General features: G+C 59.2%; 2 protein-coding genes across 3 annotated transcripts; one reads left to right on the top strand and one right to left on the bottom strand.

The window, feature by feature from the left end:
• Positions 1-243: 243 nt before the first annotated feature.
• ZNF865 (zinc finger protein 865) lies at positions 244-11,501 on the top strand. 2 transcript variants are annotated; one of them, XM_043598248.1, is made up of 2 exons: positions 244-547; positions 6,587-11,501. In XM_043598248.1, exon 2 carries the CDS (start codon positions 6,614-6,616, stop codon positions 9,815-9,817), a length of 3,204 nt encoding a protein of 1,067 aa, XP_043454183.1. In that variant the 5' UTR covers positions 244-547; positions 6,587-6,613; the 3' UTR covers positions 9,818-11,501. The 2 variants fall into 2 exon arrangements, with proteins under 2 accessions (XP_043454183.1, XP_043454185.1); XM_043598250.1 differs by having other exon boundaries at positions 1,248-11,501.
• A 1,116-nt stretch (positions 11,502-12,617) lies between these two features.
• On the bottom strand, positions 12,618-15,848 carry ZNF784 (zinc finger protein 784). Its single transcript, XM_043598247.1, has 2 exons — positions 15,733-15,848; positions 12,618-14,507 (listed from the first exon to the last, which is right to left on the bottom strand). The coding sequence occupies exons 1-2, from the start codon at positions 15,808-15,810 to the stop codon at positions 13,617-13,619; spliced, it is 969 nt and encodes a 322-aa protein (XP_043454182.1). The 5' UTR covers positions 15,811-15,848; the 3' UTR covers positions 12,618-13,616.

Raw genomic sequence — 15,848 nt, 5'->3', positions numbered from 1 at the left:
TGAGGGGAGATAGGTGGAGTTCTTGGGGACTTGGAAGTGGGTAAGAACAGGAGAAAAATCGTGGGTGCTGGGCGAGGAAGATGGATTTTAAGGCAGTGGGCGGGGCTTAAATAATTAAGTTATAAAATGGGCGTGGTTCAGAATGGGGGCGGGGCTTACACGCCAGATTTACGCGAGGGGCATGGCTTAACCGGATGTCCGGAGCGTGTGGGCTGTGCCCTAGGCGGCCGGGGCTCAGGACGCAGGCGCACGTTGCTTAGCTCGCCTACCGGAAGCGGCCTAGGCTCTCCCCGTCCGCGTCCCCGAGCCAGTGCGCAGGCGCACTTCTCTTTCCCGGTCGCCGCCACCGCCTCCTCTTTCCGCTTCTCCACGCCGGCGCCTCGGAGACGGGCGCGACTTCCGCTTCCGGGCGGGCGGGCAGGCGGGCGGCGCGGGGCTGCCGGGGAGGGGGAGGGGGCGGCACTTCCGGTCGGGCCCTCGGGTCTCCCCGGAGCGGCGGCGCCTCCTCCGCCTCCTCGGCCTCCTCCCGGCGGAGACCCCTGCGCCGGTGAGTGACGGGGCGCGTGGCCCGGGGACCCGGGGGCAACGGGGGCGGGGGGTCCCGCCCTGGCCCGCTCTGGTCCCCAGAACGTCCCCGTCAGTGCCTCTCCCGCCGGGCCCTCGCCAGGGGTCCCCCCAGTCACTGCTCCCCCATAAGACCCTTCCAGACATCTGCCCCATTAACGCCCCCATGCAGGACGGCTGCCAAAGCGTCCTTATTTGTGGCGATCCCTTAAACTGCTGCCAGGGCCCCCATGAATGCTTTCTCATAGGATCGCTTCTGCGTAACCCTTGTCATTGCTGCCTCCAGGACAGCCCCCCAAATGCCACCGGCGCTGCCTTCCTTCATGGAGGGCAGCTGCCCGTGAACCCTCCGTTAGTATTCCCTATAGGCTGCCTCCAAAGAGTGTTGCATTAGTGCTTCGCTGCAGAACTGCCCCTCTTATCTCTGTCCACACACAACAGCCCCCAATTCTCCCACATTTCCACTCCCCCCCCCCCCGCCTCCTCCCGATGTAAAAATACTTTCCATTTTGGTCTGCAGCAGAAAATACCTTTTTTTTTTTCTTCTGCCACCCCCCCCCACCCGGTACCGTAGTGGTTGAGAATACCCCTTTCAACCCTCCCCCCACCTTCCCCCCCCCCCCATAGAACAGCTAGCTCCCTCTAGAGTTCTGCTCTCACACCCACATCCTCTCCCCATTCAGGTGGAAACAGCTGCCTGTTTAGCTCCAGGCTCCAATGAAACACTTCTGCTGTACCTCCCTCCTCTCCCCAAGCCAGGTCAGCTCCTGTCCCCAGTCCTCCCACAGAGCAGTGCCCCACAGTGAGCCTCTCCCTCTCAGACCACCTCTTTCTGTGGCGTTAACCTCTCCCGCTTCGCACCCAGCTTCATTTCATCCTCCTGGACGCCCTAGAGAAGACCCCCATCTTTACTATGGCCTGACCTCTTTTTTTCCCCAGGCATGTGTTCATTCATTCATTCATTCATTCATTCATTCACTGTTCTAGGTACAGGGCATACAGTGGTGAAGGAGAGAGATACACATGGTCTTTCATTTTGTGGGTTTTACAGTCTGCTTGAGAGAGTTCAAACACAAGTGAACGAATAAGATAAATCCTGTTTTCTGGGTTCTCCCAGAGCCCGATGGTTTACCTCAGAGGTAAAAACTGGATTAGCAGAGGTGACTTAGCCATGTAGAGATCTGGGTGGACGGTTTCAGGCGGCGAGAATAGCAAGCGCAAAGGTCCTGAGGTGGCTGTGATCATGGTGAGTGGAGGAGCATCAGGGAAGCCAGTGAGGTTGGAGCAGAGGAAGAGAACAAGAGGGAGAGGGTTTGATGTCTTAGGGCATTGGGGATAAGGGCACTGTGATCAATTTTCTCGCCTTTGTCAGCTCTACCAAGCCCATACTGTTCTTCATTTGTTCATTCGTTCATTTGTTCAAGTGTTTGATGAGGACCTGTTACACATGGGGGATGCAGCAGAGAACCAAACAGACAAAAACCCTTGCCCTCATGGAGTGCATATGCTAGCTGATGGGACAATTAAAAAACAAAATGTGTGTGTGTGTGTGTGTGTGTGTGTGTGTGTGTGTGGATAAAATACAGCAGGATCAGGGTATGGTCACAGAAGAGGGTGGCAAAAAGGCCTTCTTCACAAGATTCCCATTGTCATCTTGTCGCTCCCCAAAGCCACACACACACCTCTGTAAATCCCAACCCTCCTGGACAACTGTGGCCAACCGGGGGCTGCTCTTACCAGCTGCCCCCAAGAGTGAAGTGGTTAAGAGGGTGAGTCCAGGATTCCACTGTGTTCATATCTCTGAGCAAACCACTCCCTCTTTTCCTAGCCTCATTCATTCACTTATTTCATAAATATTTTTGGAGACAGGCACTGTTCTACGTCCTGGGATAGAACAGTGAACAAAACAGGTAAAAATCGTTGCCTGTATGGAGCCCACCTTCTAGAGGGGGAGGCCAGCAACAACAAGACAAGCAGAATATGTGGTTTATCGGGTGATGCTGACAGGTAAGGACAGAAACAAAGCAGGCTGGGAAGAGCCGGAATGTTGGTGTGGATGACAGGTTACAGGGGCCATGGAGAGCCTCACTGAGGAGACAGCCTTTGGGCAGAGGTGTGAAAGAGGTGAGGGAGAGAGAGGTATAGAGATACCAATCAGAGGATTCCAGACAGAAGCAACAGCCAGTGCAAGGGCCCTGGGGTAGGAATGCTGGCATGTTGGAGGAGCAGCCAGGTGGCCATGGAGGGTATGTAGGTCATCATAGAGACTTTGACTTTAAGTGGGATGGGTGTCATTGCAGGGTTTGAACAGAGGAGGGACGTGGTTTGGCCTTAGTCCTCTCGTCTGTTAAATGAGAATAATAGTAATGCTTATCTGATGAGTGTGTTATGAAGTTGGAGACAAACCACATAAGATACGTAGTACAGTGCTTATTAGTGTTCAGAAAATCCTGGTGGCTGGTTCTGGGCTTGGGTATCAAGGAAGTGGGTGCGGCGAAGTGTATTTCTAGTATAAGGCAGAGTGGGGGACCTTCCTTTCTTTTGGAGAGAGAATGTTGAAAGACAGCATGCTGTAGTGGGTAACAGCACGCACTCTGGAGCCCTGCTGCCTGCCTCCTATTCCTGGCTCTGCCATGGCTTGTTACTGGTATGACATTAGGAGATGAATTTATGTCTCCGGCCCTCAGTCTCTTCCTCTGTGAAACAGAGTTGATAGTGGTCACCATCTTCTTGACTCAGTAGGAAGATTCGTTGAAGGATTTAGAAGAGCACTAGGCAGGTAGAAAGCACTTCACATTACGTGGTACGTGTGTCCACGTTACTGTTATTAACAGAGTACAGCTTCATCCCAAGTCGAACCTGTTGTAGCAGAATGGCCCACAGGTCCTGGTATCAAAGAGATTTGGAATCTAATACCTACTTTCCCCTTGAGTGGCTATGTGACCTTGGGGAAATGACCCCCCCTTTCTCAGTTTTCCCACTTACAAAATGGAGCTGATAACAGTACAGGACCATCATGAGGCCTCACGATGCTGCACCTCAAACTGGTTGAACAATAAACACAAACATGAGCTGTTACGATTACGAGTGCAGTTGCTGTCCCCTTGGGACATGCCCCCATCATGCTTCTCTCCATAGGATGCGTCTCCCCTTAGAAAGACACCGATTTAAGGCTGGGATCCCCTGAAAGAGGAAATGCCTCTTATTTCCCAGTGGAAATACTGGGAGCCTGATCACTTCCATCCCCCAGTGCTCCTCCCTGCTCTTCACAGCAGTAGCCCTTCACATCTTCCCACTCGCCTTTGGGTCCCTCCTTACAACATCACCACCCTTGAATTCCTTCTTCTGGGGACCTCCACCCCGTGTCAACTCCATCTCTGCTAAACGTCCCCCTCCCTCCCTCAGGGGGTTCTGGTCAGCTCAGTCTTGTTCCTTTGCTCATTTAACAAACACTTATCAGTATAGGCTATCAGTTTACCTCTGAGCCCTACTTTGGCTGCATCTTCTCTAAGTTTTGGTACATTGTGTTTTCATATTTATTCATCCGGGGTTCCTTGTTTCTTGTGGTTTCTTGGTGGGTCTGCTGGTGATTTAGGAGGGTGCTGTTTAAGTCCCATATATCAGCAAATAACTTATCAAACAACCACACCATACTGGGTGCTGTGCTCGGTGCTGGGGGCACAGCAGCAAACAAGACGGACCAAATCCTTATTCTGTTAGGTGGGGATGCCAGACAGTAAACACACAGTCAAAGAAATACACACAGCAAGTGGTGGCAGTGACAGTGATGAGAAAATGCAGCAAGATGAGGGGTTAGGGAGGATTGGGTAGGATGGAGAGGACATCTGAACAGGGACCTGAAGCAGGCACAGGACTTAACCTTGAGATCTGAGGAATAGACTCACCACATCACTGCTCCATCCGTTCAAGACAGACACCCCCTTCCCCTCCCACCCAGCCCCCTACATAAACTCCCATCACCTAGGTAACACCCCCCAGTAAGGCTCCAGGCCCCACAGTCCACCCCACCTTTGTCCACCTTAGGAAACAAACAACCTGGTGGGGGAAGTGGGGAGGCTGAGCCGCAGACTTGCTCTGTGACCTTGGGCAATTTACTTGACTTCTCTGTGCTTCTGTTTTGTCAAATGGGGATAATAGTCCCTATGTCATAGTCTCATAGATTTTGGGGAGATTGAGTTAATATATATAATGTGCTGGGAGCACACTGGGCTTGTAGGAAATGCCCAGTCAACATTAGCTGTTATTAATATGTACCCTGGTGGAGGCAAGCCAGGGCGGTGGTTTCTTCCCTAAGACACCTCCTTCCCCTGCCCCTTGCACTCCTCTACCATGTGCTTTCTGCCCACCCAGCCCACTCTCCCGGTCTCCTGGGTTTAGGTTTCCCCCACAGGCTCCCACCACCACTGCAGCCATGCCTTTGTTCCTTCTGGAGAGCAAATTAACCAGAGGGGGTGTGAAGGGCATGGGATGTTGAGTCTCGTCCAAGGACACCCAGAGCTAGAGGCTAAAAATACCGACCTCTTGGCGGAGGAGTGGAGGAGACACTCACCTTTCACCTGTGGAGGGGAGAGAGCCAGCTGGCTGGCTGGGGGCAGATGGGCCCTGGCCTTGGTAGGCATCGCTGACCCCTGTTGTGGGCACAGAGCCAGGCCCCCATGGGCCAGGGATTATGGACAAGAAGCATGCTACACCTTGAGGGCTCTTCTCCCACTGACTGTCCGCGGACTTGGTGGAGGTGTTTCCCCGGCCCCCTGGGTGGCTCAGGTTCAAAAGTCCATTGTAGGAGCTGAGGTTCTGGTGGGGGCCGGGGCGCAGACATGGACACCTGCCTTCTGGGATGACAAATACTGTAAAGGAGGTGCCCAGAGACTGACTGCCATTGCACAGGAGGCAGGGAAATCCCCACCTGGGGCGAGGACGGAGACCTGCACCCCCTGGGCATCTGCTGTCGGGGTCCCCCAGGTGTGTGATGTCACCAAAGTACACATAATGTTTCCTTCCGTGCAGAGTGAGCTCCCTAAATTCCCCCTGCAGCCTAGGGGTTACCGCCTCCTCGTAGAAATGGAGAAAGCGAGGTTCGGGAAGGAGAGGGAATGTGAACCCAGGTCTGCCCAGGTGCAGTGCCCACCTGTTTCCTGCTGCGTCAGGCTGCCTTCTCAGTGCCAGGCCTCCCGGTGTAACTTGCTTCTTCCAGGCAAACGCCTTGTAGTAAAAGAACGCGGCCCTCCCCAACACTGATTTCATTCCAGTTCTCTTGGTCTGTCTTGACTTTATCTACTACCAGTGCTGAGAGGGTATCGATATAATACCACTTACCGCATGCTTGCAAAGTGCCAGGAAGCCTCCACCCGAAGGCCTGCTATTTGCTTGCTGGAGCCTCACATCGACCCTGAGCAGGAGGGGTGTGCTTTGTCACGTCTGTTTGTAGATGTGGAAATCCGGGCACAGAGAGGTTCAGGAACTTGTCTGTGGTCACACAGCTGGAATGTGGTGGGGCTCAGATTCCTATCTGGCACTCGAGCTCTAGAGTCCACCCTCTTATCGTTTTAGAGGCAAAACCTGAGGGGATTGAGAACGGGGCTCGTGTGTGTGTGTGTGTGTGTGTGTGTGTGTGTGTGTGTTTTGGAGAGGGGGGTAGGACACGGTGCTGATACCCAAGAGTTTGTAAGGGGACTGCCACCAGAGGCAAGGGGTGCTGGGAGAATTAGATTGGGGGTGTGGAGCTGAGGGCCTGGGGGATGGGGAGAAAGGATGTGGGAAGACCCCAGAAACAATGGGAACGTGGAAGGGATGAGAGGGCAGGAGCAAAGGGGCCCCAGCAAGGAGGTGGACGGCTGAGCAGGCGTCTGTGGTGCGCTAGAGCCAGGAGGGGGGCTGCCCTGTGCGCTGGAGGGGCGGGGGACCGAGAGGAGCAAGGCTGGGAGGCAGACTGTGGCTCCGCAGATGGCCATGACTTCCGGCGCCCGGTCCCCTTTCCTCAGCCCTCTCCTCTTCTCCACAGGGTCTGCCGTCGCCCACCCCGCCCGAGATGGAGGCAAACGCAGCGGGCGGTGCCGCCGGGGGCGGTGGGGGCAGCGGCATAGGGGGCGAGGACGGGGTTCACTTCCAGAGCTACCCCTTCGACTTTCTGGAGTTCCTCAACCACCAGCGCTTCGAGCCCATGGAACTGTACGGGGAGCACGCCAAGGCGGTGGCCGCCCTGCCCTGCGCCCCTGGGCCACCGCCCCAGCCCCCGCCCCAGCCCCCTCCGCCCCAGTACGACTACCCGCCCCAGGCGACCTTCAAACCCAAGGCGGAGGCGCCGTCCTCGTCCTCGTCCTCCTCGTCGTCGTCCTCGTCGTCGTCCTCGTCGTCGTCGTCCTCCTCGCAGGCCAAGAAGCCCGACCCGCCCCTGCCGCCCGCCTTCGGGCCCCCTCCGCCCCCCCTATTTGATGCTGCCTTCCCCGCCCCGCAGTGGGGCATCGTCGACCTGTCTGGACACCAGCACCTTTTTGGGAACCTGAAACGCGGAGGGCCCGCGGCCGGGCCGGGGGTGACCCCGGGGCTGGCCTCTCCCACCGGGACCCCGGGGCCGCTTCCCGCCCCCTCACAGACCCCTCCGGGGCCCGCCGCAGGGGCGGCGGCCTGCGACCCGGCCAAGGACGACAAGGGCTACTTCCGGAGGCTCAAGTACCTGATGGAGCGGCGCTTCCCCTGCGGCGTGTGCCAGAAGTCCTTCAAGCAGTCCTCGCACCTGGTGCAGCACATGCTGGTGCACTCAGGCGAGCGGCCCTACGAGTGCGGCGTCTGCGGCCGCACCTACAACCACGTGTCCAGCCTCATCCGCCACCGCCGTTGCCACAAGGACGTGCCGCCCGCTCCGGGGGGCCCGCCGCAGCCCGGGGCGCCCCTCCCGCCGCTGGGCCTGCCGGCGCCCGCGGCCGGCGCACCCCCCGCCGCCCCCACCCCCGTGCCCTCCGGCCCTCCCGCCCCGGCCCCAGCTGCCGCCGCCGCCGCCGCCGGAGCCGGAGCCGCCGTGGCCTCCAGCGTGGCGGAGGCGGCCGGAGCCCCCGCTGGGGTGGGCGTGCCCCCTCCCGCGGCGGGGGGCGGCGAGGGCCCGTTTGCCTGCCCGCTGTGCTGGAAGGTCTTCAAGAAGCCCAGCCACCTCCACCAGCACCAGATTATCCACACCGGCGAGAAGCCCTTCTCCTGCTCCGTGTGCAGCAAGAGCTTCAACCGCAGGGAGAGCCTCAAGCGGCACGTGAAGACGCACTCTGCCGACCTCTTGCGCCTGCCGTGCGGCGTCTGCGGGAAGGCCTTCCGCGACGCCGCCTACCTGCTTAAGCACCAGGCGGCCCACGCGGGCGCGGGCGCGGCGGGACCCCGGCCCGTGTACCCCTGTGACCTGTGTGGCAAGTCGTACTCGGCGCCCCAGAGCCTGCTCCGCCACAAGGCGGCGCACGCCCCGCCCGCCACCGCCCCGGACGCGCCCAAGGACGCGGCGGCCGCGGTCGCGCAGCCCCCGCCAGCTTTCCCTGCAGGCCCCTACCTCCTGCCCCCGGACCCTCCGGCCACGGACAGCGAGAAGGCCGCGGCCGCCGCGGCGGCCGTGGTGTACGGCGCCGTGCCCGTCCCACTCTTGGGGGCGCACCCGCTGCTGCTCGGCGGGGCTGGCACCAGCGCGGCGGGCGGCGCGGGCGCCAGCGTCCCCGGAAAGACTTTCTGCTGCGGCATCTGCGGGCGGGGCTTTGGGCGACGCGAGACTCTGAAGCGCCACGAGCGCATCCACACCGGCGAGAAGCCCCACCAGTGTCCCGTGTGCGGGAAGCGCTTCCGGGAGTCCTTCCACCTGAGCAAGCACCACGTGGTGCACACCCGCGAGCGGCCCTACAAGTGCGAGCTGTGCGGCAAGGTCTTCGGCTACCCGCAGAGCCTCACCCGCCACCGCCAGGTGCACCGCCTCCAACTGCCCTGCGCCCTGGCTGGGGCTGCGGGCCTCCCGGCCACGCAGGGTGCGCCCGGGGCCTGTGGGCCGGGCGCCTCGGCCGCCTCGGCCGGGGCCGCCGATGCCCTGAGCTATGCCTGCTCGGACTGCGGCGAACATTTCCCGGATCTCTTCCACGTGATGAGCCACAAGGAGGCCCACATGGCGGAGAAGCCGTACGGCTGCGATGCCTGCGGCAAGACCTTCGGCTTCATCGAGAATCTCATGTGGCACAAGCTGGTCCACCAGGCTGCCCCCGAGCGCCTGCTCCCGCCCACACCCGGGGGTCCCCAACCCCCGGATGGCTCCAGCAGCGCCGACGCGGCCAGCGTGCTGGACAACGGGCTGGCGGGAGAGGTGGGGGCGGCCGTGGCTGCCCTGGCGGGGGTGTCCGGGGGTGACGACGCCAGCGGGACGGCGGTGGCGGGGGGCGGCGGGGGTGCCAGCTCGGGCCCTGAGCGCTTCAGCTGCGCCACGTGTGGCCAGAGCTTCAAACACTTCCTGGGCCTGGTGACTCACAAGTACGTGCACCTGGTGCGGCGGACCCTAGGCTGTGGCCTCTGCGGCCAGAGCTTCGCCGGTGCCTACGACCTGCTCCTGCACCGCCGCAGCCACCGGCAGAAGCGGGGCTTCCGCTGCCCGGTGTGCGGCAAGCGCTTCTGGGAGGCGGCCCTGCTGATGCGCCACCAGCGCTGCCACACGGAGCAGCGGCCCTACCGGTGCGGCGTGTGTGGCCGAGGCTTCCTGCGCTCCTGGTACCTGCGGCAGCACCGCGTGGTGCACACCGGCGAGCGCGCCTTCAAGTGCGGCGTGTGCGCCAAGCGCTTCGCGCAGTCGTCCAGCCTGGCGGAGCACCGGCGGCTGCACGCCGTGGCCCGGCCCCAGCGCTGTGGCGCCTGCGGCAAGACCTTCCGCTACCGCTCCAACCTGCTGGAGCACCAGCGGCTGCACCTGGGGGAGCGCGCCTACCGTTGCGAGCACTGCGGGAAGGGCTTCTTCTACCTGAGCTCGGTGCTGCGCCATCAGCGCGCCCACGAGCCGCCGCGGCCCGAGCTCCGCTGCCCTGCCTGCCTCAAGGCCTTCAAGGACCCCGGCTACTTCCGTAAGCACCTGGCGGCGCACCAGGGCGGACGGCCCTTCCGCTGCTCCTCCTGTGGGGAGGGCTTCGCCAACACCTATGGCCTCAAGAAACACCGCCTGGCGCACAAAGCCGAGGGCCTCGGCGGACCTGGGGCAGGGGCGGGCGCCTTGGCCGGAAAGGATGCCTGACCAGGAGGGGGTTCCCATCCGCCACTCCAATCAGATGTCCCCTCTCAACCCCTCTCCTCCTTCTCTCTAGTTGCTGATCAGACTCTTAACCCCTCCTCGCTGTTGCCCAGCCATCCTTCAGAACTTCGGACAGACTAGCCTCCTTGCTGGCTCATGCCGCACAGACTCCGGTCCCGGACGTCTCTGGCCCTCCCCTCAGCCCATCAGACACTGAACTTGACCCTCCGTCCAACTCCGTTTTGTAACCTTCATCAGCGCCCCCTCCCCCAGCAGCATTCTGTCGCCCGATAAGCTTTGGTGGAGGATGTGGGTCTGAACTGCCCTTCCCCATTCCTTTGGGATCTGGCTGGAACCGAGTATGCGTGGAGTTGGGAGGGCACAAGGGGGACTGGGTGCTCTTTTGGATTGTGGGGGTGGGGGCGGGGTGGTAGACGCGGCTTGTACAGAGCGGAGAATAATAAATCGTATCAACAGGGGCACCGGAGTCCTTTCTTGTATCCCAGGGAGAGGGGATTAAGCGCTGACAAAGTTGAGAACTTTTGTTTCCCAGGGATTTCGATTCCCCGACACCCTCTGCCTCACCCTCAGGCTTTCTGCTTTGCCTCATCCAAATGATAATCACTGAGGATTTACCGTATCCAAGCTTCAGTCTGCACGTTGGGCAAAGGGAGATGAACAAGACAGGTAAGTTTCTGTTCTCAGAAACTCACAGTGTGCCTGGACTCCTTCCCCCTTTGAGATGTTTTTGGCGTTTGTTCACCTGGCCCACATTTCCAGAAGCCCTCCCCCACCCCCCACCGTCTGCTGGGTCCTTCACTGGACACCGGGGAAACATGAATTGGACACGCTCCTTTGCCCTCAATGGAGGAGAACCCCTGTGTTCCCACGTCGCACAGACTCCTCGTCCATCGCACCCATCTGTCCAGGATAATTGGGAGGGGCTTCAAAAGCCCTTCCACGGCGCTCACTTCCGTTGGTGGAACAGTGAGCCAGCTCTGTGCTCTCTGTGTTGTTATCCCATCTGTCAGAAGAGGAGGCGGAGGTCCTGGAGAAGAAAGAGGCTCCAGGGACTCCCAGCAAATCCACAGAATGGGGACTGCAGGCCCAGGGTGCTCAGTGCTGGGACTGGAAGACAAAGCTGGTTCAGGGGGCATGGCCCGGGCAGGTTCGGCTTGACCCACTCCGGGGCAGCAACCTAGTGTGGCCAACCTATGGCAATGCTGAAGACCTGGACTGAGAGAGTCCTTGTGCCAGGGCCCCAGGGTTCAAAAGTCCCACGGACCCAGAGCCACACCACACAACGTCCACAGAATTATCCCTGAGGGCAGAGAGCATGGAGGAGTCGCTTTGTGAGACTAGGGGGTAGCCAAGCTCCCTGGAGGAGAAAGTAATGCCTGAACAATAACAAGCCACAGAAGCTTGCCAGGTAAAGTGGGCACAGAATTCTGGGTGGAGGGTTGAGTGTGTTTAACTGAACCCAGCTGTTAAAGAGAATTTCAGTGAGGAGTATGGCTGGGAGGTTGGGGGGTGGGGGGTGGGTGTGGGAGGCTGGATCCTGAAGGGCTTTGAATTCCAAACAGTAGAGCTTGGATGATCTTGTAGGCCAGAGGCCGGAAGCTGGCAGCTGTTGGACGCAAGCCACTGACATGCTTTGTTTAGCCCATGCATTAAAAAATTAATAATAGGGGCGCCTGGGTGGCGCAGTCGGTTAAGCGTCCGACTTCAGCCAGGTCACGATCTCGCGGTCCGGGAGTTCGAGCCCCGCGTCGGGCTCTGGGCTGATGGCTCGGAGCCTGGAGCCTGTTTCCGATGCTGTGTCTCCCTCTCTCTCTGCCCCTCCCCCGTTCATGCTCTGTCTCTCTCTGTCCCAAAAATAAATAAAAACGTTGAAAAAAAATTAAAAAAAAATTAATAATAAAGTTTGACTTAGTTGCCGACATTTGAAAATCAAAGGATTTTGCATAATATGAACTAATGCAACTTCTGAAAAATTGGGGAGATCTAGCAACCCGGTCTGCACTCTCCCAGAGCTGAGTAACCATTGCCCTCTCTCTAATCTGCCACCAAATTCTGCCATGTCCCCCTCCCTGGTGCTGGCACTTTCCCCTCTCACCCAGCCACCTCCCTCATACATTTACATTGCCACCCAGTGCCTACAGGCATTCAGGCTTGCGATCCCATCTTGAAGCTACAAGGAGTAGTGGATTGGTAACAAGGTGGGGATCTGTGTTTTTGGAGGAGCCCGTGCTGCCGCGTGGCTCTTCAAATGTGGGATCATTGTTGGCTTGGCCCACAAGAGTAGTGACAATGAAAGTGTTTAGATTCCAAAGATACTTAACCAGCTCAACAGCGGGGGAAAGGATGAAGGCAGGGATTAGATAAGTGGATGAGGGATCAAGACGACTTAAAGAGTCTGCCCAGGTCTCTAGCTTGGGTGGTGAGGCCAGTGACAGGAAACACAGGTGTTTCTTTGGAGAAAACAGAATGAGTTCTGTTGGTGCTCTGACCTCTCGAAGGGCTATCTTGGGGGAGATGCTGGGCAAAGAGGAAGGTGAGCAAATCCGGGGCTCTCCCTCGTTGATAAATATACTGATCACTGGAGTCCCTTCATTTTTTTAAACTTCCCCTGATACCCATTCCCACAGGTGAAGCACACAACATCTCTGAAGAGCCAGACACTGTCCACCCCCATTGTAAAGATGAGGAAACAGAGATTTGGAGAGAGATCTGCAATTCACTGCTCCTGGCAAGACCACAGTGTGGACCCTCTACTCCCACCCCGAAACACAAGACTGACAGAGACCCTTCAGAAAGTCCTTTAATAGGAGAACTGGAGGCTCCCCACCTCCAGCTCCCAGGTCCTCCTTTTGCCCCCGCCACGGTGACTCAGTTCATTCCACACCTGCCGTACACAGGCCAGCCCACCATGCTGCCTTCCCCAACACTTCCGTGGGATAGCATTGGGTCAGGCAGTAAGCTGTTTGCTTCAAACAGGGAGTGGAGGAGATCAGAGGAAACTGAGGCTACTCTGTAGCCCTGGGGGCCATGGGCTCTGAACCTAAAGGCCTATGATGGGGGTATTAGGTGGCTGTTTGCTGTCTGTTGTAATGTTGTTGCCTCAGAGTCAGTGGGTTAAGGAGGGCCCACCATGGGAGCAGGGAGCAACTCTTAGAGTCAAGATCCTTAGGGTCATGCTTACATCCTTGAGGCTCAAGTGCTCTCAGCTAGGACTTGGGGACCCTCTGGCTTCGAGGTGATGGGATCCCAGAGTCTCTTCATGGAGGACCTGGTGGGTGTCTTCTGCCTGAGGGTGGGTAGGCATCCCAGGTTCAGTGCAATCCAGTGAGGTAGGCAAAAGATTCCATCCTGGTCCACCCTAGGCCCCCAAGATAGTCCAGGGTTCTGTAGATGAAGGACTGACCCCAGTTCTGCCCCTTCCATTCCACCCTGGCTCACCCTCTATGGTGCCCAGGCTCTGTGGGGACAAACTGTGTCTTGCATGAGGACAACCGAATGAGCAGGCAGCCTGGGCAGTGAAAACCAGCCTGTGTTCCTTACACATACCTGGGCATCCACAAGTCTGTGTCTGTGCCTTTCTGAGTCTCATGGAGGTGCTGTATAGGTTTGTGGGTGTCCCGAAACCTGTTCTCCTGTACTAGCTGCTCATGGCCGTCACTGTTAGCTCTTTTCACCTCTACCCCCATCTCCTCTCTCCTGCCTCCTTTTCCCACCCACCCCCTCCCTTGCAATGTGCCTCCTACTTCCCACGTTGATGCCCCCATGTCCCTGCTCTCCCAGCCTACTGGGCGACCTCCACCTTCACCTTTGCCGTCTCCCCTTGGCCTTCTTCCAGACTGTCTCCTGCCCCACAGCCACTCCCTGGCTCCTCGGCCCCGGAGGCCAGCTGGCCGCCAGAGTCCCCCACCCCTGGCCCTGGCCCGTGGAAGTGGGTGCGCTGGTGTTTGCGGAAGTTAGAGGAGTTGTTGAAAGTGCGATCGCACAGGGCGCAGCGGAAGGGGCGCTCCCCGGTGTGGATGCGCGCGTGGCCGCTGAGCACCGAGGACTGGGTGAAGCCCTTGCCGCAGATGCCGCAGTGGTAGGGCCGCTCGCCCGTGTGCACCCGCTCGTGGTCGCGCATGTCTGACGAGCGGCGGAACGGCTTGGCGCAGAACCTGCAGGCGAAAGGCTTCCCCACCGCCGCGCCCGCTGCCGCCGCCGCCATCACCACCTCCGACCTCTCCTGGGGCACCCCGGGCCTCTGTTCCCGAGCCGCCGCCGCCTCCGGGGGCCTCTGAGAGGTCCCCGGCTCCACCCCGTGTCGGTGCTGGTGCCGCAGCAGAGGCGCCAGGGCCTTGAAGGCCCGGGGGCAGAGGGCGCAGCGGTAGGGCCGCTCCCCCGTGTGCAGGCTGTAGTGCGCGCGGAGGCTGGCGGGGCCCGGACAGCTGTGGCCACACACATGACACCGGCTGGGGTCCCCACCCTGCCCGCCGCCCTCAGCCCCCGCCAGGTGGCCATGTTCGTGGAACAGCAGCTCAGACACCAGCCGGAAGGCAGCTGGGCACAAGGCACAGTGGAGGGAACCTGGCTCCGGGGGCTCAGGTACCAGCGTGGTGTCCGTCACCTTCACCACCTGGATCTCGATGAGGTCACTCGGGGGTGTGGCGGGCCGGCCATCATCTGGCACCAGGACCTGGGGTGAGGGGGAGAAAAAACCAGGAGCCTGTGGACCCTGCCTCAGGGCCTCACCCACAAGCCCCCCACTTATTAAAACATCCATCTCGTATGTAGCGTGCTGGGCCCCTCAGTTTCCAGATCCTGCTCTCCATCTTCTAGGATTCTGCAGTATCCCTATCAAGACTTCCCCTCCGGTCCCCAAAACATCACGGATCCAGCCATTTCTCTCCCCTACCCCAGTTAAAAGCTAATTATTTCTTGGCTTGACAACGAAAAAGCCTCCTGAAGAGAACCTCTGTTCTTATGTCTGCTGACTCCCCAAAGCAGCCTGAATGACCTTTTGAAAATGGAAATCAGGTCGTCATTTTCCCACTCAAAACCCTTCCATGGCTTCAACTGCACGTAACATCCCAAACCGCCATCATAATACCCGTCGTGATCCGGCTCCTGCTTGTCTCTGACCCCAGTGTAAATATAAGCCGGCACGCAGCTGACTTCTCTCATTTACATGTAGCTCCCCTTACCCCCCACTCTAACAGCTCACTCTGTATTTCCTTCATAGCGTGTATCACAATAAATGTCCTCTGTTGTCTCTCTCCCCGCTGGGCTGGGAGCTCCAAGGGAATACAGTCCTTATCTGTCTTGTTCACCTCTCTACCCACTGAGCCCCAGGAAGAGCTCAGTAAATGTTTGTTGAATGAATGAGTGTCTGTTACTCTCCAGCCCCTAGTGGGGAACGTTCCAAAGTCACCTGGAGCAGTCATTTCTACCCCTGTCCCCCAAATCCCCCCTTAGGCATTGGAGACACATCGCTCGGACCCTTGCAGAATCATTACTCCACCCCAGCGCGGGTGCCCCGACCATAACCACCCACCCTTGTCTTTCAGGGTCACCTTCCCAATCATCCATCAAGTTCTCTAGCCCCAGAATATATGTGAGGCCTCGCCCCCTTAACAACACAAAGTCAATCTCTGAGATTTCTCTCCCCTTACCTATCTCCTGCCCAGATGTTCCACCCAACCCCCTCCGTAGGCCACACCCACACAGGCCACGCCCCGCATCCTCATAGGCTCCGCATTCGGTCACGCCCCTCGCCCACCCCGAGAGGCCCCACCCCCCAGACCCGGAGCCCTAAATACGTCCCCCGCCCAGCCCTCATAGGCCCCGCCCCGGCCCCGCCCCCTGCCCTGAGCCCTCTTCCCTCCTCGAGTCCCCCGCCGAGGCCCCTTCCCCGCCCGCACCAGGTCCGGCGTCTCCGGGGATCGCGGCTCCGGGGCCGCTGAGCTCGGACTCGGGGGCTCCGGGCGCGCGGCAGCCATCTTGTGCCCAGGCCCCGCCCCCAAGCCCGTGGTCGCGG

Source organism: Prionailurus bengalensis, chromosome E2 (genome assembly GCF_016509475.1).
Source record: "Prionailurus bengalensis isolate Pbe53 chromosome E2, Fcat_Pben_1.1_paternal_pri, whole genome shotgun sequence".
NCBI classification, from domain to species: Eukaryota; Metazoa; Chordata; class Mammalia; order Carnivora; family Felidae; genus Prionailurus; species Prionailurus bengalensis.
The sequence above is the reverse complement of the archived record's forward strand: the minus strand, read 5'-3'. Positions and strand labels throughout refer to the sequence as shown.

What these genes read in the sequence shown, in the direction of transcription:
- ZNF784 (XM_043598247.1), bottom strand. Translation starts at nt 15,810, where the DNA reads ATGGCTGCCGCGCGCCCGGAGCCCCCGAGTCCGAGCTCAGCGGCCCCG. An exon ending in CCCCGGAGACGCCGGACCTG is followed by an intron (nt 14,508 to 15,732) that starts GTGCGGGCGGGG and finishes CCCTCACCCCAG; the next exon opens with GTCCTGGTGCCAGATGATGG.
- ZNF865 (XM_043598248.1), top strand. Translation starts at nt 6,614, where the DNA reads ATGGAGGCAAACGCAGCGGGCGGTGCCGCCGGGGGCGGTGGGGGCAGC.